The sequence below is a fragment of the Telmatherina bonti genome, assembly GCF_933228915.1.
Source record: "Telmatherina bonti genome assembly, chromosome: 14".
NCBI lineage: Eukaryota > Metazoa > Chordata > Actinopteri > Atheriniformes > Telmatherinidae > Telmatherina > Telmatherina bonti.
Genome location: NC_136612.1, coordinates 26,752,741 through 26,778,530, shown reverse-complemented (window position 1 = coordinate 26,778,530; position 25,790 = coordinate 26,752,741). Strand labels below are relative to the sequence as shown.

Sequence of the window (25,790 nt, the reverse complement as noted above, 5' to 3'; positions counted from 1 at the left end):
CAATTTCTAAAATATAAAATGATCCCCATTTTTCTCCTGTTTTTTCAGATGTTATTTTAAAAAGTTTGTAAAACAGGAAAAACTCCCAGTGGAGGCGATGGGAGCTGTTAAGATGAGCAAAAACCCTGCAAAATTTAAGGAAACTTTAAATTAGCCATCATTTGCTTGTTCACATCAACACAAATCTGAGTGGTATTATTAACATTTTTATCTTTTTTTTTTTTTTTTCCTGCAAAACACCCAGAGATAATTAAAATGATTTTAAGGGTTGTCCAGAAATCAATGCAGATGGTAATATCAGGCTTATCCCAGGTATGCACAGGAAAGATAAGAGTGATTAAATCCGCTGGCGCATTAATGAGTATGAGATGTAAAATAATCCTAAAAGGCATAGCAGAGTTGCTGCAGGAGAAGCCAAATGTCAAGTGCCATTTTATTTCATGAAGGATCCTTTTTTTAAAGGGACACGCTTCTTTCTTATCCAAACTGAGCCCTCGGAGCCTCTAAGATCTCAGACACGAACACAAAGCGCACAAGAGTAGCCTGTACAGACAGATGGATTTGTGGGGAGAGGACAATTGTCTATTTTGAGTTGATTTGAGCCTGAAACTTGTAAATCTCTCCCTGTCACTGGTATTTTAAAAAACGCATTCGAGTAATTGTGCATTAGCCAATAAAATGATATTCCACGTGAATATTTTGCAAGAGTTGCAGTGCAGAAAATATCTCAAATTGAATACAAACATTTTGATATAATTTTGCAGGAAACAATCAGCACAAAGCTGTATTTTCTCCAAGTCATTCGATGCACTAAAAACACATCAATTAAAGTCTCATCTAACTTGCTTCACTTGGATACTACGTGGGAAATAAAGCGATATGATGGCTGTGATGAAAGCCTGAGCAAAAACATTTGGTAATTCATTTGGTTTTGCGAAATGAGAAGCTTATTTCTGAAGATGCTCGTTGAGGCTGCAGCTCGAACGCTGCAAACGAGACTCTTAATATCGCGGCCGTAATTAATTGCGCAAATTTGTTTCTATTAAATAAAACTAACACACACTGAGGAAACTCTATTAGCCTTAATTAAGCTTGATATCCTAATTTAGGAAGTGTGTGTCTGAAAACAAGCCGTTTTGGTAGATTTTTTTTTCCTCCCTGTCTTTCTCCGATATGAAAAGCCTACCAGCTTTCTGCCTTTGGGCTGCTTTCCCTCCTTTGAGAGTTGGAAATGAGAAATGGAAATGGAAATACCAGGAGGTGCTAAATTAGCTGCCTGATCTGCACTTATTGCCGCATACAGGCCCCTATTAGTTTGCCAATCTGTGCCTCTCTTTTAGCATTCCGGGCATGGAGAAGCTTTGAGATAGCAGATTTATCAAATGGGGAAATGAATGCATGATGATCAGTTAAATTGAAAATCAGCGTCTGCATGACAGCCCGACCTGACACCTCCGTAATTAGAAAGAAAAATGATGGCGTCCGATGCATAATAGAGCAAAAACAATTTACACTCTCCCATAATGATCCGGCGTTCAAATTGAAAATTTCTCCGGGTATAAATTGAATTCATAAAGTATGATTCATGGACGACACATCTCCTGGAGGCTGCCTGGGCATATCGATTGATAGTTTGTCTTGAATCATGCAGCGTGCAGCTCTCAGGCAGGAAAAGCTTAACTACTTAAGCAAATCGCTAATTTCACCTTTAGGCCACCAATGTGCAGCCAGCGATACTCCTATTCAGTGTGCTAATGAATTATGGATGAACTGGGCATACGTCCCAAATAGCCTGAGAGTTGCATGGCAAAATACACATCCACGAATCTAAAAGGGTTAGATCAAATTCTCTCTTATACCACAGATTTGAATGGAAATGTTTGCTTTCTTCAAAAGAATAAGCGGCGTCGGAATTTGTTCATTTTCTGTTTTAATTTCTGGAAACACTTAAGGATGTCCTTTCCTCCAAAAAAAATGATGATGTTTATATATATATATATATATATATATATATATATATATATATATATATATATATATATATATATATATATATATGTGTGTGTGTGTGTGTGTGTGTGTGTGTGTGTGTGTGTGTGTGTGTGTGTGTGTGTGTGTGTGTCACAAAAGCAATAAAGGAGGTGTAATCTCAGCTGTATAATTCAGACACAGACCGTCACCTTTAACCTACAGGCACGCAGACCTAATCTGGTGCGTGTTCAGCGCGCGTGCCATGTTGGCTGTGTGTCTGCCCCCTGCGCTCCAACCCCAACCCCACCACCACCAACAACAACCTAATAAGACATTGCTTCCTAGAGCAAACAGCTGCATGGGTTGAAATTTATGCAAATATTTTGCTAGGGACACTGGCTCAGAAATTCATTTGCGCCGGCTCAGACGTAAAGCTCACCCCCTCTGATTATATTCAACTTATTTGCAAATCAAGACCCAAAGAGAACACTAAAGGGGCTGCATGTTTTTAACGAGGAGTGTGAGCAGCTCCACATAAATGTCGCTTTTTTTTTTCTTTTTTTTTTTAATTATTATTTCTTCTTTTTTTTTTCCCTACCCAACACACCGCCTTCGATATTTCCTCCTTGGGTGTGTTTGATATTGTGGTCAGCACTGCTAATATTGCAAAAGGGGAGCAGATGTCCCAGATCCTGCACGGCTTCCCTGGGGACCACCAGCCCTATTAGAACAAATGTGTTCTGCTATTGTAAATAGGCACGTTTGCCTCAGCCCGTCCTATTACAGCCGACGCATGATCAATAGGCTGATAACACAGAAACATCAATGTAAAGCGACAGAACAATGAGGGATATCATCGAACATCTATCTTAATATAGCCCTGCTACAAGGGGCCCCTGACAAAGTGGAGAGAGAGGGAGAAGAGGAGGAAGACAAAAAAAAAAAAAGAAAAAGAAAAAGAAAAAGCTCATGAAAATGCCTCCCCACGAATCCCCATCTCCTATCCAATATGCACAAACACACACACTCCCAGCTGCCGGGGCTATTATTTTCCTATTTCAATTTGACACCCAGGCCTTTTCATGCTAATTCTATTATTCTTGGAAGTTTATGTGATTTCATATCACTAGAAATCGGTAATGTATTATAACCCCCTTTGAGCTAAAATAAACTGAATCCCCCTGCAGTAGCCACCGGGAAAATAATTACTTTCATATCAAAACTCTGCAGGAGTCGAGCGGGTCCTTTTCGCCTGAGGCTCGTAACCTCATTTCAGTAGGGGCTTATAGATGAATAAATTTGTTAAGGCAATATACAAAGTACAACATGAGATTTCTTTAGAAAGCCCTTCCTACTGTACTGTAGTCCTGCACTGGATGTACTGCTATTTAAGGTCTCACACGGTTTGAGGTGCTTGTATACAATAGATTTATTTAAGAAAAACCTTACATATATAAATAGTATAATACCTTTCTTACAGCTCTTGAGGATTTTTATCGGTCGTGTTTTTAAAAAAAAAAACAAGTTATCACACATTAAAGGATATCTAGAGACTCCTGACTCTCTCTCACACACACACACATACACACTCGCAAAGAAAGAAGGAGAAAGGAGAGCACATGATATGAAAAAAAAATGTCGGTAGAGTTTTTTTGGGGGGAAACCTAGAGTTTAAATTCAAAGATGTAGTTTCTGGTCAAGCTTTGGCCTAATAAAAAAGGTGTCGTTTGTTCTTCAGCTTTGTTTACCCCCACTGATTTCTTCCATGTCGACATCTTCTTTAGAGTTTGTTTGTGCGGGACAGTCACTGGGGGCAGACTCAGGGTTGTCAGGGTGGTCTTTGTTCGCTAAATGCCCCTTTTTGTCTGTTTCGACAGGCGTGCTGAGTTGTGGACTGTGTTCGTGAGCAAAGCTCGAGTCGCTGCAAATCACAGACGTCTGCTTGCCCACGGAAAAGGCGGCCCTGTGTGGGCTCCTGTGCGGTGAACTTGTCCTTTTCTCTGATCCCACTTGTCCCTTCTGCGTGGGGTCCACAGAGTCCGGCGAGCTGCTCCTACATCCCGAAGAGCTCGCCGACACGCTGCAGCGGACGTTTGGCTGGTTTCTGTCCGACTCGCTGTCACAGTTTCCTGCCGTGGTTGTCTTCAGAGCAGTTTGAGGAACAATGAATCCAAGCGGCTGCGTGATGGGATAGAGGAGGAAGTGTCCCTTCCCTATCAAAGGCCGTGAGGAGGGTAAGGCCGCTGGGCTGCGTCTCGGTCTGGAGTCCGAAAGGAGGCTTTCCACGCTGAAAGGGTTGAGTTTCTGCAGGTTGGAGGCTCTGTTGTTGTTAGAGCACAGGTTTGACCGGTGGCTGGGGTCGGGCGAGTCCAGCTCGGATCCACCAGCATCTTTGTCCAGGTGTCTTTGGTTCTGGTTTGGGGTCTGGAGAGGATGAGGTGATTGGTCGTAGCTCGACTGTTGTCCTCCCAAAGAGTCATAGGGTGGGCCTGTGTTGTGGTCACTGTCGGTCACATGTGACACCCCGCTGTCGCTGTCTGATCCCGGGGTGTGAAATAAATCCCCAGACATGAGCTTGTTCTGGGACTTGAGCAGCCGACGCTCCTGCTTTCGCTTCTTCTTCTCCAGCCTGTCGAGCTCTCGCCGGGCGATCTCCTCCGGGTCCATGGGCTCCCCGCTGCAGGTGGTGGGGTGGGCGTTGTGCGCAGGTCGACCTGGACCTTTCTTTGTGTTCTCTTTTTTCCTCCATTTAGCTCTGCGATTCTGAAACCAAACCTGCGGAAATTAAATTGGAAAAAAATATATAGGAAGAAATTTTAATTCAGTGAAAAACTAAAAAAAAAAAAAAAAAAAAAAAAAAAAAAAAGATAAAAATGTGGAAACGTGCAAGCAGCTGCTACTTGCTAGCGTGTAAAGTTAATTAGGACAAAAATGATCTGTGTCTGGCAAAATGGTAATTAAACTAATAGTGAGGTTACACCTTCCTCTTGCTGTTTTCTTTGCAGGCCTTTAATTAGGCCTTTGATTGAGATTTAGTGCATCAAGCAAATAGAAAAATAATAAGAAATCAAAACAGAACTTCATTTAGACATCATTAGCAAATTATAGCCCACTAAGAGCCTTTGAAAATATTTATTTTGTGTAAACTCTACATCTTAAGTTTATATATATATATATATATATATATATATATATATATATATATATATATATATATATATATATGTGTGTGTGTGTGTGTGTGTGTGTGTGTGTGTGTGTGTGTGTGTGTGCGTGTGTGTGTGTGTGTGTATACATATATAAAACAAGTGTATTTTTCTTTCAGTAAACATTTAATAAGAAATGTTCATGCTGAATTTATTTTATTCTTAATCTTTGCAGCAGACAAAAACACAAAACAGCTTCTATTTTAAAATTGTTCTGTTTAAAAGAGGTAAACTGATTCATTTAACTTTCTGTCCAATACACATTCCGGAAAATATGATTTTTTTTTTTTTTAAAAACAAAAAAAACAAAAAACATATGACGTTTATTTTGACTACTATCATTGCTATTCAAAACTAGATTTGCTGCCACGTGTTACTGTAGCACACACGTGAAAACTAAGCAAATTTCATGAGTAAATTATAACCAAACAACTGTGTAAGAAAACACAAACAGCAAAATATAGACTTCATAAATAAACTTTTAAAATTCCAAATGCATTGAATTAATAAAAAAAAAACTAATATATTTACCTGAACTCTTGATTCTATCAGGTCCAATCGGAGAGCAAGTGCTTCTCTCATGAACACGTCTGGATAGTGACTCTCATTAAAAGCCTTTTCTAATTCCTCCAGCTGCCAACCAGTAAAATTAGTGCGAGTTCTTCTTCTCTTGCAGCCAGGACTATCTTTGTCTGGGTCCCCCGAGTCTGACAGTAAAACACATTCAAACAAAGGATAAACATTTCTTTTAAGTCACACATAATTCCTTATAATCTGAGTCAGATGTCATGCATCAGGAACGAAATTCTGCAAAGTTTATAAAAACGAAGGATGGTGGTCGCGTCAGAAGCGTTGCAGGGAAACACACATGCACGCTGCAGCTTCTGTCTGAAGCAAGAGGGAAGCTTTCAGTGTAAACACAAGCTAATTTGTAAACACTGAGTGACAGATACGATTGTTTTTCATTAGATGCATCTTAGCTTTGGATGGTGGAGATGAAGTAGGAGACGAGGACGACACATTGACGTGCGCGAGCGGCTTGGCTCGCCTTTCTTAAACCAACGATACGAAGATAACTTGTCGCAATATCCTGTCTTTGTTTCTTTATGATTTTGCCTTTGTGAAACAGCCAACCTTGAGGAGATGTTATTGTGCTGTATATAACGTGGCTTTACCTGTCAGCTTGTATTGCTGATTATCTCCATTCATCCCGCAGCCCGAAGACAAGAGGGGGTTGGAATTACCCACTGAAGCCGCGCACGAACCATTAAGTAATCCGTCTATTGAGAAAGGAACAGCAGACGCAGATTGAAGTTGATGCCCTGCTAATTCGTAAACGTGATGGTGGCTGAGATGGTACGGGAAGCCCACCATCCCGCCGAGAGAGCCTCCGAACTGGGCGTGAGGTGGATCCAGTATCCTGCTGTCCATCATCCCGCAGGCAAAAGGAAACGACGTCTGCAGGCCGGCGAAGGGAATTTAAAAAGCATGCAGCGAGTGTGGCCAACGAGTAGGGGACATGATGTGAAGGGAGGGATGAGCTGTACTTTATCCACATGAACCTCCCAATAATTAGCCCTGGCTCTGGGAATATGAGATCCAATGAGAAGCGGTAATGGACGCTGACGTCAGAGACGCGCTCTGCAAACGCTCCCCGTATCGATTGCTAATTAAAGCTGACATCCACCTCAATAAACAATATCAGAGCTGTCACAACAAGACAGGAGGGCTTTGATAAGAACTACATCGCAACTACACGGGGGACCCACCGGGAGGAAGGGCTGAATTCCGGGAAGAAGAAAGCTACAGGCGGATGCATTGGGCCACAAGCTCCGGACTTTGTTTCTGCACAGCAAGACCTGCAAATAGATGAATATTAGACTAGATTAAACACATTTGTTTTCTACAACTTTATTCTTTGTTTATTTTTACATATTTTACAAATATTATTATCATTATTATTAGAAAAAGGTCAAAAGAATGAAAGCTATAACCTAAAAATAACCTTTTTTTCCCCCCTGGATTATTTGCAGACTGAAGCTCTTTTTGTGTATAACCTCCACTTTGGAAAACAATTTAACTGGTAATCCATCATTTATCCATGGGTCATCCTCTAAACACATCAAACCATGTGAGGAAGACAGGTTTGCCTTCAGGGCTTTAAAGAAATGATGGCAGGGAAATATTTAAAGGCACAAAGCTCAGTTTGAATTTTTTTTTTCTTTTATTGTTAGAACTTTGCTTGAATTAATAAGGTTGCGATGCAAAAATTAAATATATAATCAAATTTATGGGCCTCAACAAACAGTATATATTCACCATTGAGTGTCACAACATTTCATATCAGGAAACCAAATCGGAAACTCCTCTTGACTACTTCTACAACCCCTGCACTCAATATGTGACCGGACTAAATCCTATCTGCTCATTAGGTTTCCAAATAATTAATTCGACTTTATTTATCCCAAGTCTGGAGCTGTCATAATGATAATCAGAGTTGAAATTTCGCACCCCACTCATTCCCTAACCCTTGGCACCCGGATTGACATGTTGTAATAACCTGAATCTCTCAACAGAAGCTGCGATAATTGTTACCCTATTAGCATGCAAATTGTTTAATTAATATTATTATGAGGAAGTATATAATCCGCTCGTCACTTGACCCCCACGCCCAAATAACAACCCCTCTGCATTTCAGTGTGTAGCCCTCCATTTTAATGAACTCCTCAGAAATGATCTCAGCCATTTATCCATCCTCTTTTAGCAGCACTGGGCTTGTCTTTGAAGCGAGCTCTCTTTGTATTTTAACTTTAATTTCAACACACACGGACAAGATCTTATGAATAATTCCTTCCTGTTCATTTCTTTGTGAACATCTAAAATTCAATAATTGCTTTCCGTCAGTTTCAACAAGCTTCTCTTTATATATATATATATATATATATATATATATATATATATATATATATATATATATATATATATATATATATATATATATATAACCAATGCAGTGCCCCCAACTCGGGCGCAGGAGCTCAGTGAAAAGCAGCCCTTTTCTCCAGAGACATTGCATTTAAATCTGTTTTTCTACAACGGGTGACATTGTCAGATTCCAGCTTTAATTAACCCGATAATAAGACGAACAAGGCCAGCATTCAGGCGCGATGCTGCCCTGCCTTGTTACATTTTTTTATGACTGCTCCATGTGGCATGTTCAAAATAAAAACAGGTATGAAACAAATAAATGAATAAATAAACTTTTTTTTTTTTGTTATTTTGAGCTTCAAAAGGGGGTGTATTAATGATCAGAATCAATAAGAGTTCATAGATTAGAAACTGATTGAGTCACTGGATTAGTTGCAGAACAAGTATACATGAAGCTGGCAGAGATATGAATACCTTTCAAGGTATTTCTTTTTTTTTATGGCTGCATTTGAAGTCACAACTCTTTTACATGCAACAGCCCAAGTTTTCATCACGAGTAAATGTCTAAAGCTCCAAGATAAACGACGACTGAAAAAGACAAATGCAGAAAAGAACTTTTCATTCATAAAACTAGTGCATCGCTGCATAAGTTTATCTGTTTGGTGCATGTCTTGCTGTCTTTGTCTTTGGCACATGCAACCCCACAACTTTAACGCAATATGGCTCTTAAAGAGCTCCCTCTATCCATTAGAGATATGTTAAAGTGTACTCTAAAGACTATTTGAAATACTGCAATTGAAGCTTGGAGAGCGTCTGTCACAAATACATTGTGGTCTTTTTCATGCATCTCTTTTAAAGTATCTAAATTTTACTTTAATCTCATGCCGAATCTCCTGCAAAGTGATTAAATAAATTAGGAACACACTGAACTCTGACGGGACACATAGAGCCCCCTTTCCTCAGACTTGTACACAAACACAAATGCTTCTCCTGGGCCACATCAAGGAGCGAAAAGAACAAACATGGAGCCAAAAACGGAGTTTCCTCATCAATCAAAGTTTCTTTTTGAAGCTAAATGAACGACTCTGTACTCACGCTTTGTCTTTCCCACTTACATAAGTATCTCTGATGGCAGCTTTTATGTCTGTTTGGATGTTTTTCCGGCAGTTATAAGAGGATTTTGCAGCTGCAAACTCACCTGACTCCAGATAACCAGATAACTGGAATATAGGCTTAGACCAACTAAATATAGGTGTTGAAATGATCCACCCAATCCCCTCCAAACAAAAAAAAAGACACAGGCCTTTATCAGCAAGCCCATCCAACACTGATGCCTAGTTTGGCAGCACAGAAACACATTCATTTTTAATTAGGCAGGCAAATTAATAGGCAGCAGTTTAGGAGTTTAATTACTCAATTAACTTCACGCACGTTAATTTTTAACTATCTAAATTAGGTTGCACATTATTCGATTTGATGATAATTATAGAATTAAATCTAAATTAATTGTTTTGGATGATTTGGATGAACTAGATGCAGTTCCAATTAAACAGCAGAAAAAAGGGGAGCTGGTTGCCATTTTAAGCTCGCAAATCCTTTGATTCGATTTGAAGCAAGAAACTCTGCCTGGAAATTTTCCTCTGATCCCGCAAATTCTCTCTCCTTCTAATCCCACAATTAAAAGTTTCCTCCCATCTAATTATCTGTAATTGTGCCGCTGTCAAAGTAGAATGGAGAAGTGAAAGCGATTGATTTGGACTTTTAATTCAGTTCATTTCTGATAGAAGAGAAAGTAATTCCCTTCAAATTACCTCATTCAATCCTGACACCCTAATGCCCTTCAAAATCTTTTTTTTCCTCCACACCCCAGCATTTATATATTAAAAATGAAGCTAGAATGACTAGTGCCTCCTAATAATAATAACCAAACTTCCATTAGAATAATAATTTCATTTCAATTAAAACTGACTTATCACCTTTGCTAAAACGTGCTTAATATGCCGAAAATTATCAATGCTTGAAGGAGCCCAAACTGGGGAGTCTAATTGTAATCAGCAAATCAGAGGTGCTTGTCGCTGCCGTGCCTTTGCAGAGAGGCAGTCTCGGAAATAGAACTAATTTACTCAACTCCCCCGGGAAATCCGCTCAACAGATTAACATTTTCAAAATATAGTAATGATATAATTTGAGAAATGGTGACGCCAATTTGTGAGGAGCCTTTGTGCGGAATAATTTGCTTTTTTTCCCCCCCCTCCCGTCACCACCGCCTGCATTTTACCCCCGTTAATTACAGCTCCGCAGATGAAGGGTGTGCTGTTTGACTCAGTGCTTATTATTCAACTTCGATCTAATAATTCAACTCTGCTGGAATATGAAAAAAAAGGGAAAAAAAGTCGAGCCTCTCCCGTATTTTTTAAGCCACCCCATACATATAATCCCCCCCCCAAAAAATGGGTGTGGATGGGTGAAAATCTGAATAGGTGCATTTAAACAAGTAGCCTTGCTGTCACTGGGTGTTATTTTGGAGCCTTAATCCGCGCCTGTGCGTTAGGCTTGTACTTAACACATGATGGGTTTGTTTGATGAGAAGCATAATGTGCAGCATCACATCCCTAAACTCCCTGCCTTTTAGGTGCCTGTTGTATCCTCTTTTTTATTTTTACCAGGCAAACCACATGGTGCTTCTGTAGCTGGATTTTGTGCTTATAACTTCTGAGTCACAACACAAGATCTAAAAGGTAAAGTTGAGACAAGACCACAAGCTTGATGAGATACTTGGTTGCTGTGTTTTTTGTGTTGTTTATTTTGGTCATATAGCCAACTTGGAAGAGATGGCAGGATTACTAACAGTCCCTTGCTGTTTGCTTCACGTTACAAAGATCTATAGAGGAGAAAGTCGTGACTGTTTTCACGGCCAAAAACCTCTAAAAATACTAGAGTCCCTCAGAGATATTGAATCACGACAGTAAAGAAAAAGAAAAAGAAAAAAGACTGCATGTTTTGACAAAGTGTTATAAATGTTTGCAATTGACATTTCATTTATTTTTCAAGTCCATCAAAAACACAAACAGACGGTCCTGGTTGTTACGTGATGTGGTTTGCATTAGTTTAAGGTCGTTTTTGAGGTAACACACTCTTTAAATGCAGCACATGCCCTTCAGTATAGCCGTGACCCTGCGCAGGGGTCTCGCCGAAACATGACTGTGCTGCAAAAAAAGACCTGCTGCGCCCTCTAGTGGCTAGTTGCGTTTGCTTCCAAGCAGCGGAGTTTGCAGACAGAAACACAAAAGGAAGGACTTAGTAGGTGACAGGTTGGACACACAACAGTGCCGCTGGAGATGCAGTTTACTAAAGGGGACTTAAACAATAGATTTCCCTTCCTGACTTCTTGATACACCCAAAAGGAGTTTTTGAGAGGTTTTTATTGTGACATAAAGATGCCATTTTCTGGTCGCAGGTTTATTCTTCACTTGTATTTATTCTTGGTGTGTATTCCACAAATCTTCAGTCCATGTAGGCTGAAAGCAAACTATGAATCATGTCTGAAAATGCATCTGTTATTAATAGGTTAGATTTAGGACATTTTCCAAAGCACAAAAAAAAAACACACACACTGCTGAAAACGAGTCAGGAACGCCAAACTTTGTGCACTTCAGAATGTAGTTGAAAATGTGCAAAAGTTTCACTACAGTGAGATTACTTTAGTGTGTGGTGACACATTGGCTGTTATTTTATTTTTCATTGACCTGGATAACAACTGCTTAACTACAAGCTTCCGTCAAAGATGTTTATTAATAGTGTAGATTTTCTCTAAAGCTTTACTGTTCATCTGAATATGGATTAAAACAACAGTTGAAGGAGGAAGGAGTTTTCTGTAATATAAGAGAATCTTTCTGGCTCTTCAACCTCAAGGAAGCATGTACATTCACAGTCACATGAAATACTAACTACATGTGCCATGATTTTACATCTCAGGACTTAAAGGTAAGTATAATCCTGGATAAGCAACTCAACACATTACGCAGTAATGTTAACTATTAAAGAGAAACTAAATGAGAATGCTGAAACAGGGGTCTCCAACTCCAGTCCTTGAGAACTATCATCCTGCAGATTTTAGTATTTCCCCACCGCAACACACCCAACCCAAATCAGCAGCCAATTAACAGGCAGGTGCAGAGGATGACAACAAGTTGTTGGAGATCCTTTTCATTTAATTCTTAGTGTTTTGTACCAGAAAAACACTAAAACCTGCAGGGTGGTAGCTCTCCAAGACCGAAGTTGGTGATGCCCTTTGCTAAAGCATTGTCAGAAAAATATGCATACCCCATAATTCACTTTTTCTATTTTACCGGCAAATGCTTCAGGTTGTTTGTGTTCCACATATTTTTTATTATGAACTTGAATGTTTTCTGCTTTTCATCTGTGCTTCATGTGCATCACATCATTGTGGAGAAAGTTAATTCCACACTTACTTTCAGTTCATTTTACTCTGCACAGATCTCTCCAGGTCCCTCCCCGACGTATGAGTCACCATTCTAACTGTGGGATGGATGGACTTATGTTTGACTTTAGAGGAGGAACACAGTTTTTTTTTTCCATTATTCTAATGTTCCAGGCCTAATCATCACCTCTCTGCCACCATGCCTCGCAGTTTGTGTTTGTAATACTATGTTATATGCATTACTGTCTAATATCTCTACTTTGATCCTAAATTGATTGAGAATTTTGTGGTTTGTTCAGATTTAACTGGGCTGCCATGATCCTTTCAGCAAGAAGTGACTTTCCCCTGGCAGGCCTTCTTTAAAGGTCTTTTTAGATCTATGTTATCATGATCTTTGACACTAAGTTGAGTCTGAGATGCAGCTCTTGGGCTTTTTTTAAAAAAGTTTTTCTGAGTATTGAAGGTTCTGACCCCGGTGTAAACTTGCACAAATGCCCCCAAAGGCAACAGCTGTCTTGAATTTGTGAACAATTTTTCTCAGTATAGATTGATGGACTCCATATATAAAAGTGACATTAAAACCCTGATAGGCAGCAACAGTGGCTTCTTTAACATTGCAGCAGTTTCCTCTCCTTTCCATTGTGTTTATGGCAAAACACTTTAATACAAATCATGCTTGATGTGAGTAATTACATTTTCTTGGCAGCCTCTATTTGAATTTTACTTTCATAATTGTGAAGGAAACAACAATGCAGGACATTTTTTTAAACACTGTTTCTGTATTTTGATTCACATTTTGCTTATTAATGGCACAGTATAGCATGTTGTGTTGTTGTTCATACGAAGTTGTATCTACCTTATTTTAAGACCAGATAATTTCTTATTCGTGAAAACTTAAAACTAAACTATATACATCCTTTTAACTCAAACTTATTCACTTTATTGAATATACAGTAGATATTTTAGTGATTCTCTTGGGGACCCTCTCTATTCATGGCTCCTCTTAAGTTCAGTGGTGGTTTTAATAAGACCCCTGCTGCCATCAACTGGTAAAACCTGCAAAGACACTGCTGAGCCTGGCATGACACGTTTCCTTCTTTGTGAAATTATCACTTTATCCCACCAGTTTGCATGACATTCAACTTTTGTGCCATCTAAAACAATGCTAAGTCAATTTGACTCCATTATTTTGCCTAATGTGCTAAAAACAGCCACAAACGTAAATTCATGAACACCTCAAATCAATTCTTCACAAATTGTGAGTGAATTACTGGACCTAGGTTTAAATAATTAATGCCAAATTGTAATATTAGGGTTTTGAGGCTCTATTGCACTTTTTAATAAAACTGAGTTATACTCGTTTTTACGAACTCCAATACTTTCAAAGTCTTAGGAGGTTAAATAATTTAAAAGATAGAAATGCATAAAGTTTTATCTGGTTGATGCTTCAATGGCAATCAGTTTGTCAGAGAGTCTCACTAAATTGGAATTCCAGTACCAGAAAATTACAAGCATTATGACCTCTGTTCAGTCCAAATAAATTCTCTGCATGGTCGAAATCAAGCAAAAGTAAAACTTGTAGACTTGAGCTAATAGAGCACACACAGCAAATAGTCCATGGATAAGGTTACATGCTGTTTGTTGCATGGAATTTGTTTACTGTCTTGACAAGGAGGCACAGAAAATCATCTGTAAGAACATATCATTGTAAGACTTGACTTTTTTTTCTCAAATAGTGAGGTTACGAATCAGCAAGTTGTCCAAGTATAATGCATTAAAAAAATATATGGAAAAATAGCTATAAAAATCAATGAAATAATAAAGCACCTGATAACAAGTCATTTTGATTACAAGATGCCAAAACGGAGCTTTCATGTTACTTTCTAAGTTTATCTAAAAAATGAAGTGTAAGTTTATAAAGCACAATTTATAAAGTTTATAAAGTACAATAGTTATTAAGTGTCTCTTCATACAACACCAGCTGTTTTATGCTGCCAAGCTGATAAAAAATAAAACGGATAGTTGAGTTCAGTGAGCAAATTTCCGTCCTAAAATATATAGTGAATAAATCACAAGGAATCTGCTTAACTGTCTTGATGTGGTTTGTGCTGTGCCTTAGTTTCAGCTTTCCTGTTTTATTTTGTCGTTTTTCCTGTTTGGTTCTCTTGTTTGTTGTTTAGCTTTATTGATTGCCTGTTCATTGGGTTTACCTGGTCTTGGTTTAGTTCATTCCGTCCGCCTGTTTCTTGTTTGGTTCTCCAGTGTATTTATACCCCTCAGTTTCAGTTCTTGGTTGCTGGATCATTTTGTTGTGCTTTGTTGTTTGTGTGAGTCCCCTGAGTGCCTCCATTTAATTAAATTAGTCTGGAATCTGCATCCCTGTTTCCCTCATCTCTGCATTTTGGGTCCACATCTTCACTATCCCTCACCTCCACCTGTGACATTAACTTGTGTTGTCATCCTGTTTACTGTGCATCTCTTGTCCTCCAGGTCTGCCCAGTCACATTTCCAGTCCTCCCATTCAGCAACCAGTCTTTTTATTGATTCATTTATTCATTTCAGAATATAATTTTCTTTTTTGACAGCTATTATATATTTGTCCTAGATAATGACAATTTGAATTCGTTCCTGTTTTGGGCATTAGAAGTTATGGATGAATGTGTGTTTGTATATTAAAGCAGTTCAAATATATAATCATCAGACCTACTTTATGTTTTATAAGCCATTACAACATTTGATGCAAAGTCATTGTTTAGTTTTAACAAAGTAGTTACAGACTGATACTATGGCTGGGCAATACTTTGTATCTGTGCAATACAGATACAGATACAGAGTTGGAAACAGGTACAGATGCTTTTTGCTTGCAATTTCTTTTGAAATTGAAATTGTTTAATGATTTTGCCTATATTTATCATAGTTATGATTATAATACATCAAAATAATATTTTTTATCAAATAAAAGTGAATAGCAGAAGTTAGAAATTTAAATGTAAGCTTTTAGGTTTCCTATTAACATAAAGTAACACCATCAGCAATGTAACAAAATAATAAAAATTTATAGTCCTACATATGTTTATATGTAAACACTGGTAGAATTTTAGCGTCTTGGCAATACTGTGGGGATAAAAATTCCAAAGAGCCAGCAACTTTTCTTGTTCTGGATCCCAGTATCTATAATTCTGCTGGGAACCAAAGCTAACTTTTATTATCCTGTAAAACCTGTTGGGAACTCCTATATATTTTGGTCAAGCACCCTGACCACTTATTGTAGAGTTAGATGCATATATATTCAAATGGCTCTATCTTGGAATGATGAAGAATACTTAAAAAAATTCTTTGATCCAGATGCTGATCTGGATCACTCCCAAAGCTTAATGGAATCTAAGTTAGACCAACACCCATTCTCAAAATATAAATCATAAAAATCTGTCCAGCAGTTTTTGTATAAAGTTGCTACCAGACAGACAAACAAACAGAGATAAAAGCTAGAAACATAACCTCCACCACCTGTTTGGTGAAGGTAATAATATCTCTGTTATTCCCTTTTATAACTTTTATAACTTTTATAGCATTGTTTGAGAAATACAAAGTCATGGGGATAAATTTGCTGAACATAAGTGAAAACTTCCTATTGGTTGACTCTCATTCACATTCTTTGGCTTGTTGCCCCTAAAGGTCTCTGCAAGAAAAATATTGATCTCATCACACTGGTATTGAATGATTTAGATATTGAAGAAATCTTCAACAATAACACAAAGAAAGGGACATGTGTCAGGTGTCATGTTGCAAGAAACAGCAGCTTGGATTCCATGTGACGAGACACAATCGCTGCCGCAACCACAGGTGTCTGTCCCTCCTCATCCCAAGACTCTGGAGTCATCATCTGCAGTGTTGGATAAAACAGTATTTGCAAAATCTTCCTAAAGTTTTGTGTGAATCTAGAATTGGGATTTTTTTTCTGACCAGCTTGTTTAAACTTATGTGTGCTAAGGCAAGTTTTAGCACATCTCATGTACAAGACTATTCAAAGTGCTTTGCACAAAACATTAAAGCATTACAGATTGTGCAAAAAAGCATTAAAAAGTAGCAATTAAGTTGAAGGTTACTGTGCAGATTTTATGCATATTGGCGCAAACAGAAATGTTTTTAACCTGCATTTAAAATGGTCTAAAATGAAAGTTCAATCTTCACTGGCAGCTTGATCTACTTGTATTAGTCGGGAATCTGGTCTGGACTAGTTGACAGGAGTCTTTGGAACCAAGAGCTCTGCCAGGTTTATCCTCTCTGAACGTATCACAGATGGATTCTGGGCCTAAACCGTTCTGGGATTTGTAAACAATCAGCAGGGTTTTAAAATTTATCCTGTGGCTGACTGGAAGCCAGTGCAAAGATTTTATAACGGGTGTCTGTGATGTGTTTAGATCTCTAAGTCCTAGTTAAAGCTCTAGCAGCAGCGTTTTGGATGAGCTGCAAAATACTTTATGCTCTATTAAGCAACTCCCGTTAAAAATTTAATTTAATTTTGTACCTGACAAGAGGAAACGAGGGAAGAGGAGTTTGAGGAGAAGAGAGAAGAAGAGAGGGAAACAGAGATGGAGATACAAAAGAAAACTTCTATAATAATAACTGTACAACCAAATCAGACAAAAGAGCTGCACCTGTAGAGAAGTTTAATGGCCTTTGTGAGAAAACAAAACAATTATCAAGAACATTTAATGATATGAAATGAATAAAATTAATTAAATGAAATTAAACCAAATTAAATAAAAATTAAATGAAATGGAAAACACTTTATTAATCCCCAAAGGGAAATTCAATAATACTTTATTGAATATTTATCAATATCTTTATCACTTAAACATTATTGCTAAAAAATAAATTATGGAAAAAGTGTGTTTATATCAAATACTTATCAGTAGGAAAGAGGTGCCTCGCAAAGCAGCAACAATTATAAAACATCATCCAAACTAAAAAGTAACATTACTAAAAACTCTTTACACTTCAAGCTGGTTGAATGTGACTAATCAATGTCTTGTTCGTCTGAGATTTTCTTTGATATTTAGCTGAATTATTCAACACAAAGAGGAAGTGATGGCATTAATGTTCATTTTTGGTCAAAAGGGTAATATTATGTTTTTTTTATCAGTGTTTTGTCCTTTAGTCCATGTACAAGATCTACAAAATAACAAGTCTCATAATGCAAAAGACATGCATGTAAATAGACACATAACCAATGCAACACTTCACGTGCTGGACATTTGAACAGCTTCTATGTTATAAGAACACAGAACTAGTCTGGGAAAATGCTTTGTAACTATATGCATTCTTTACTTCTTTATATGAGGTTAAAATGCAGTTTAATTCAGTGAAAACAATATAAATCACATGATGTTACTCTAATGTTCCGAATGCACAGTATGTGAGGAATACTTTTTTTTTTTTTTACCTTACATCATATATATATTACTGGACTCCAGAAACACGAACATGGATATATAATCTAGTAAAAAAAAAAAATTTAAAAAAAAAAAAAAAAATGATGCTCTTTAAAACAAGTTGTGAGTAAAAGAAACATTTCTGAAAAGAAAATTGTTTGTGCATTTGAATTTTGGTGTGAAACAAAGCAGCATATTGAGTGAGCTATGAGGAGAAATTCATTAAGATACAAGTACCTTGTTGAGGGCAATAAGGTGGGAGTTAAGACAAAAGTGGAGTGGCCTTGACGGCATCATCTGCATTTCCAAAGGAAATGCGACAGATATGTGAAGTGCAGGTTTGTTGTTCAACAGTCAGGAAAAGACAGTTTTATATATATATATATATATATATATATATATATATATATATATATATATATATATATATATATATATATATATATATAATTTAACATCATATTAATTAATTTAGAGATTATTTTTAAAAAATCAATGAATACACAAGTGAATAAATAAATTCTACGGGAGAATTTCAGGGCAAGAAGCCAAGTCAGAATCCCATGCTCAACTCAACCGACATAAGATGCTGTGTCATAGTCATCTACTGTGTCATGTCTCTTTTGCCCTATTTACTCCCCTTTCCTTCGATAAGTGGTAATATAGCCAGATGACTAAAAGAAATTCTTGTCATAAGTCTTGTAATATGATATAGGAATTAAAGGAATAAACTGTAGCCTACAAAACTGGAGAAAAAAGAGAAAATTGGAGACCAAAGCACGTTTATTTGTCATAAAATAGTGGAAAGATCTGGATCCTTCTAGATTACCTGTAACTTCATCTCCATAAATCTCTTAAACCACACCTACCGTGATGACTTGCGTTTTTTGACGTCAGCGGACGTCGTGTGGGAGGAGCGTGCGTGACACAACTAAACAGTACAGAGCTCTGCGGCTATTATAGATAGACAACGGCGTATAAGGAGCCGGTGTTCAACATCGCACTGTTAGAAATGAAAACAGTCCGAATCCACTGGTATAAGCTAAAATAACCCTGGTTTAAGAAATCATATCAAGAATTCTGGAATTGGTAAGTAGAAATGAATCAAAAGCCGAGGTTAGCGCATTCTTCTGGCTAGCATAGCTACACAACCAGTCAAACTAACTACAACAGAACAAACAAATTTTTTTTAGGTATTTTGTTGTTCATTTTAAAGCTTTAGAGAATGATCGTTTGTATTAGAGAAAAGTCATTTTAAATTAATTTACGCTTTCGATGGAAACTAATATCACTTTTGCTTGTTGCCTACCAAGCTAAGTAGTTGCTATCTCTGTTAACCCAATAAGTTTACATATTGTTACTTTGAATAATTATTACTCACGGCGTCTTAACTTATCTGATCTTATGCATTTGTCACAGTATTTTTCTATTTGTCTTAAACGACCGTAAACAACGTGAGCATTTGGTTGCGTAATCCAACTACTCTAACTCTAATCGTCTAAGTTAGCATAGCCAGCTAGCTAGCTATTTAGCTAACTCATTGTTGGTATAGTCATGTGACTCATAACTAATGATATTGTTAACATTAGCTTGGGGACAGTGAGATAAGATTTGATTGTCTTTTCTGTCATAAAGCCCATCTGAACACCACACATTCTGTGTTCACCTAGGTTCTAGGTTGTGAATAAACACTGCTTACTGTACAAAATAGCAGCCTGACATGGAGTTTCCAGATTTGGGAAAACACTGTTCTGAGAAGACCTGCAAACGTTTAGGTGAGTATTGTCTGAAATAGGTGACAGTGTTAGGTTTTCTACAGCTTGCTTATTCTGATTTGATTACATTTTTGTTTCCCAATCCAGATTTTCTTCCAATGAGATGTGATGCATGTCAAGAGATTTTCTGCAAGGACCACATAACATATGCGACTCACAAATGCACATCATCTTACAAAAAAGTGAGTGATCACTTCTGGTAATACAGCACTTAATATTTACTTATGTCAGAAGACCAGATTAGCATGTTATAATTGCATATCTGTTAACTAAAATGAACATTTAACAAACTTTAGTTTAACATATATAATTTAAACATTGTAATATTTGCAATGTTTATACAAAACTAGTGTTTTCAATTGACTTTTTTGTTTTATGGCTCCAACCAGCTGCAGGAGTGACAGTAACATAACCATATGTAGAAACTCAATCACACATTTACACATGTTACATCTATCACTACAGGAAATAATCTTTGCTCATAAGACTTTCCCTTTTTTTCCTGTCCCACAAGTATTTAGTAAAGGGCATTTGAATAGCCAACAAGGTACATTTGGGTCGAAATATTATCATTTAACTTGCTCATATTTTGACCAGAAGCAGATGTGATCAATACATACGGTAGTTTAATGTTTTATATTTCATTAGTTTTGATATTGATTGTGGTTTGTACCTGGATTTACATGCAATATATTGTATGTATATTTATGTTACTTTTGTGTAACTACTGCTGATCTGAGCTGCAGCATATCTTGACCAGGAAACTCTTGTAAATGAATGAAAACATCACCCCTGGTTAAATAATGTATTTCTTTTCTTATAATTTTCTTGAAGGATATCCAAGTCCCAGTTTGTCCCTTATGTAACACCCCTATTCCCATCAAGAGAGGGGAGATGCCTGACATTAAAGTTGGTGAACATATTGACCGTGACTGCAAGTCGGATCCGGCACAAAGAAAAAGAAAGGTTGAATAAAGTTGTTTCAGCAAACTGAAAGTCAGAATTAAAATAATAATATTAATTAATTATAATAATAATAATAATAACAATAATAATACATTTGTTTCAGATTTTCACAAATAAATGTTCTAAAGGAGGCTGTAAGCAGAAGGAAATGATACGAGTAACTTGTGACCAGTGTCATTTAAATTACTGTCTTAAACATCGGCACCCACTGGACCATGACTGTAAGACTGATGGGAAGCCTCTGTCTAAATCTGGGTGGGTATAGTCACACTACACATGTAGAACTGCTGTCTCTTTCATTTGACATATAACGATAAGGGCTGGTGATTTATTCGCTGTAGACATGCTGCTGTCATGAGGACTCAGGGTTCTTCCTCCAATTCTGCCACTGGTTCTAGTTCCTCTGGTTCAGGAAATCCCAGACCTGTTTCTAATGGTGTGAGCATAAATAGCAGACCCCACAGTACTGGGTAAGTATCCCTACCCTAGTATTGATTTTTGTATGCTTTGGAGAAAATTATTTATTTAAAAAGTGACTTTATACTGGCATGTGCCATTTGTGTCCACGTTTTTTCCAGCTCTACTCAGCGGATTCCCACTTCTGTTTCAGCACAGAATGTAATACCACCTTCAGCATCATTTCAGGCTGGCATGGTATAAACATGACTTATGTGACCTCACGTCATTAAAGATCCATCGATTGAAGAAAAAATGAACATTTGCATGTTACTGTGGTGTTGTTATTGCAGACAGAGGAGCAGGCCTTACAGAGAGTGCTGGAGATGTCTTTGGCTGATTCCAGGCAGGCTGTTCAGCCAGCCCTTACGTGAGTTAACTGCATTATAATCCTAGAAATCATGTTTTCAGCTATTGGTGAGATTCAAAAGATTGTTTATTATTTTTTTCTTTATTAAAAAGAAATATATTAACTAAAACCAGTATTTAATGGAGATTCATGTATAAAACCTCTGACTATTTGTATTATGATCACCTTTTAAATAGAAACTTTCCCTGTGTTACCTCTGAATAAAATATCCAACCAATTTATTCAGTTTTTGTTTATTAGGTAGTTTTGGTGCCACAGCAACTTTTAGTGGCTGAGATGGTGAATAGTTTAGCCTGTAATATCATTTTAAAAAGCACTTCCATATTGCTTAAATATTTAATAACACTGTAAACTCGTAGTGCATAATGGAAATATTATTCTACTTGGGAAAATGTTCTAGTTGGCCGACTGGGAAAATGTTCATGTTGGGAGACTGCCTGCAAGCAATACTCTTAGAGCTAAAACCAATATTAACTTTGTCATTTAGAGAAACAGATCATGTGATTATTAGGTTTAACAGAGGAGGGGAGAAACTCGTGTATGAAAAGTAGGAAAGGGTACACAATTTCAGTTTTGACAATTTACATAATTTATTGGTTTAGTAAGTTGTATTAAACCTAAAGCCAGACCTGTTGTTGAAGTAAGTGGGCTTTTAGACCAGGTCGATACAGTAACTAATGGTGAACACCTGACATGCCCAAAAGAGGTAATTTACAATCTCAGGTTTATTTTAGCGGATAAAGCTCCTTTTGGACCCTGTATGTTTTACTAATATTATATAAATTCTATTATGAGTGCACTTATTGTGGACTCAAAGCTGCTAAGTTATTCATTAGTAATGCCACAGACCACAGCCATGTTATTAACAACTCACACTAGCATCTTGCTGCCGTATGAACAGGCTGAGTGTTTTTGTTCGATTCTGATTTACATCCATCAAGTCATGTTACATTCTCAATTTGTACCTAACAGAGAAAGGTTAAAAAAAAGCATTATTTAAAATGCATTTATGACTATAATCAATCAATCTTTATTTCAGACTAAAAAAAAAAGTCCATAAAAATACATAAAAAAGACAAAACAGTAAGTAAGCAGTTCTAGTCCATATAAGCACTCCCTCCAGTGCCTCCAGAGCACAGAGGTGAACCTTACACTGCTCTGCTCAGGTCTTACAAGAGCACAAATAATCTCACTTTATGAGGCAAATTGTCAGTCACTTATATTAATTTTACTTCTGTTTGACAACAACCAGAAGTAGCTTCCACACATGCTCCATTGTGGGACCCAAATGGTCCAAAGCCGTGACCAGATGTGTCAGGTTAAATGGCGACAATGTGAAGACATTTAAAGTTAACAGCGGGTCTTGAGAGTTCATTTGCTAAAATATTTTCAGTAGCTTATGAACCATCATAACAACTATTTTCAGCCAACATCATTTCCTTATTGCAGCAACACTGTTGTATTTTTTTTTTTTTTTTTTTAGAGGAAATTTGTTTTACCCCTGTTTAAAAAGTTGATCAAATTCCCTAAGGTCTCATTTGAATGTAGGTGGCATGCTTTGGTCAAAATAACAGGGAGAAACTCATTTTTCTTCTATTAATTTAGACTTCAGTTCAAGTAAATCATTTTCGGGTGTGTGGCGCTTTGCCACTCAAGTCCACTCTGCTCCCTTTTCCAGGGTCTACTTCCGTTGAGTGCTGTGGTACTTAATATGCCTTAGTGTGACTAATAACATAGTAATGGTACATGATTTATAACAAGATTTGATGTTAAAAGCAAGATTAAAAGTTTCGGCTTCCTACTTCAGAGGTGCAGCAGTTGCAGCATCATGTGACGTTGAAGCTAAGTGGAGATAATGAGAAAAGTGATGTAACTTTTCCCTGCAAATTTGAACAGCTCATTGGAAAACAGATTCAGATTGTAAAACAAATGGTTGTGTTTTTAAATGCTCTTGCAGAAAAATACCTCTTTTTTTTTTTTTTTTGTTTTGTTTTGGGTTTTTTTTTTTTGTGATTTTTACCCCCTTGATTTATTTTTCTCTACATAATTCTTGTCTTGAGTGTGATTTGCTAAATGCAGTCGAAGACTTAAATTAGATCCAAGTTGTGTTTTTCACTGGTGTGCAGTAAGATTGAAGAAGAAAGCCAGAACTGGAAAAAAAAAAAAACCAAAAAAAAAAACCAAAGACTGATATCTACCACCATGACACATTTTTAACCACAGCAAATCATGGCCATTTTGTGGCTGCACTACCCTCATGTTGTGCAAAAAAAAGCTGGTTAAGTACTCTACATTATTTTAACGCGGCAGCATTAATTATAAACCCACAATTCACAGCATTTATTTCCCAGCAACCTTGAGGATTTTTTTTTTTTTTTTTTTTTTACTCGGATTGGTTTGTGTGTTTGTATCTCAGGCCTCAGGAACAGGAAGATCTGGCTCTCGCTCAGGCTCTGGCTGCCAGTGAAGAAGAATACAGACGCCAGCAGCAGAGACAACAGGTACCCGGAAAGCTTAGGCATCAGTAGCATGCTTACAGGAACACATGTAGGTAAACAGTTGTCATGGAAACCGATCTTTGAACTACATCGTTTATTGGTTTATTTATTTATTTGAAAGTAGATGAAAGACAGACTCATTTCAGACACATTTTTTATATATTTTTTGACTACTCTGTGTAACTTTTTGTTTTCTCTCTGTTCAGGGGAGGGAGTCCAAGCAGTCCACCTGCAGCCTTTCTTAATCTCAGAGAACCATTTAGACTTCAAGCTGTGCTAATTGTTTCCTATAAACTGCACATCTGAGATGTTGCTACCCAGGATCAGTGATTGTTCCATGAAGATATACTCTTGCTAAATTTTACCGCCTTTTACATATAAGCACATACACTTTCCAGCAGGAACTGTCATTTTTATGAATGATTTGCCCTGTAAATATTTTATATGCTGATCATAGTAAATCCACATTATTGCCTCATATGAACGTTGAATAAATTAAAGATGCACTTGAATTTTGAGTTTTTCCCTTGATTGTGATTTGATGATGCTCCCGCTGAGATTCAAATGATGAGGGTTGTTATTAAGTCAATTCAGGAAGTCCCATCAGTGACACAAAGTGGAATGATCTGATCATTTATTCTGCCTTTTAGTAAAGAATTTCAAGGTTCATACATTTCAGCACATAATTCTAGTGCAGAATTTTGAGGATAATACATTCAGAGTTCAAATTCCACAATTCTGAATCTACTTGACTATTAGCTGTTAATCGAGGAAGTTAATTATAGTTAAAGCTCACTTAAAAAAATGGAAATGAGTATGAACGATTTAGTGTATTTTTTCCACAATTTCTTTTACTATTGTGTCTGATCGCTTAAGATGTGCATCAGTTTCTTTGATGAAACTCTTGCCAAACACTCCACATTAATCGTTTATCATGCACTCAAATGCATGGAAATGAACATTTTCAACCATAGAGTTGCATGTTATAACACAGAAGAATATTTACAGAGTTACACAGAAGAAAGCTGTAAGTGCTAAAGGTTTTTATTTTTTAAAGATTATGCAGAAGACTGATCTCAGTGAAACAGCAAGGATGCAGCCTGGTCTTTGATGATTGGTGTGCTTATACGATTTCATGGACTAGTATGCAGAGGCATTTCGTTTGTCCAAGTGTACAAATATACATATATACATTTGCGAAATAAGTGGTTATGGTGGATCTTAAACTCATCCTGTTTAAAATCTGAACAATCCATCACCAAATATTATACAGGTTTGTTTTACATATGTTCACTTTAGCTTTTTCCTTCCACCTCATAAGGTAGAAACAATCCATTTATTTGAAAAATGTTCAACAACAAAAAATCTATGCAGATCATCAATTAATGTATTAGTTTTTAATGTTTAAATGCACGAACACTTCTAAATCTGTTGCTTAATTTATTCAGGAGTAAATTTAGTAGCATTTAGAAGACATCACCTCTGGTATGTTAAATAGACAAGTTGCAAACGATAAAACTGAAGTAGAAACTTTAATAAACAGAGAATATTTGTAAATGAGTCAGCTACTCCAGATAACATCCATATGCAGAGACTACAGCTTCTCAGAGCAGCCGGCCCAGGTTCGAGTCCTTACCTGGGGCCATTTGCTGCATCTCATGTCACACTCATTCTCTCTGACCCCCTTTTCCTGTCAAGCTACTGCCAAACAGAGGCCACTAGACCCCCAAAAACCTTTAAAGAA

At 37.1% G+C, this 25,790-nt stretch overlaps 2 protein-coding genes across 2 annotated transcripts; one reads left to right on the top strand and one right to left on the bottom strand.

Annotated features, from left to right (window-relative positions):
- Nucleotides 1–3,705: 3,705 nt before the first annotated feature.
- uncx (UNC homeobox) lies at nucleotides 3,706–6,611 on the bottom strand (the record flags this gene model as incomplete). The annotated part of the gene is made up of 3 exons (XM_079253103.1): nucleotides 3,706–4,746; nucleotides 5,709–5,884; nucleotides 6,353–6,611. The coding sequence occupies 3 exons, from the start codon at nucleotides 6,609–6,611 to the stop codon at nucleotides 3,706–3,708; spliced, it is 1,476 nt and encodes a 491-aa protein (XP_079109229.1).
- Nucleotides 6,612–18,932: 12,321 nt separating this feature from the next.
- On the top strand, nucleotides 18,933–24,516 carry zfand2a (zinc finger, AN1-type domain 2A). Its single transcript, XM_079253604.1, has 10 exons — nucleotides 18,933–19,070; nucleotides 19,652–19,756; nucleotides 19,844–19,938; nucleotides 20,591–20,722; nucleotides 20,826–20,977; nucleotides 21,064–21,192; nucleotides 21,301–21,376; nucleotides 21,472–21,548; nucleotides 23,965–24,049; nucleotides 24,253–24,516. The coding sequence occupies exons 2-10, from the start codon at nucleotides 19,702–19,704 to the stop codon at nucleotides 24,289–24,291; spliced, it is 840 nt and encodes a 279-aa protein (XP_079109730.1). The 5' UTR covers nucleotides 18,933–19,070; nucleotides 19,652–19,701; the 3' UTR covers nucleotides 24,292–24,516.
- The last annotated feature ends 1,274 nt before the right edge of the window (nucleotides 24,517–25,790 follow it).

Excerpts from the sequence above, each read along its gene's own strand:
- zfand2a (XM_079253604.1), top strand. The coding sequence starts at position 19,702 with ATGGAGTTTCCAGATTTGGGAAAACACTGTTCTGAGAAGACCTGCAAA. Across the intron at positions 19,757-19,843 it reads GAAGACCTGCAAACGTTTAG|ATTTTCTTCCAATGAGATGT; the intron begins GTGAGTATTGTC and ends TTCCCAATCCAG. Across the intron at positions 21,549-23,964 it reads GCTGTTCAGCCAGCCCTTAC|GCCTCAGGAACAGGAAGATC; the intron begins GTGAGTTAACTG and ends TTTGTATCTCAG.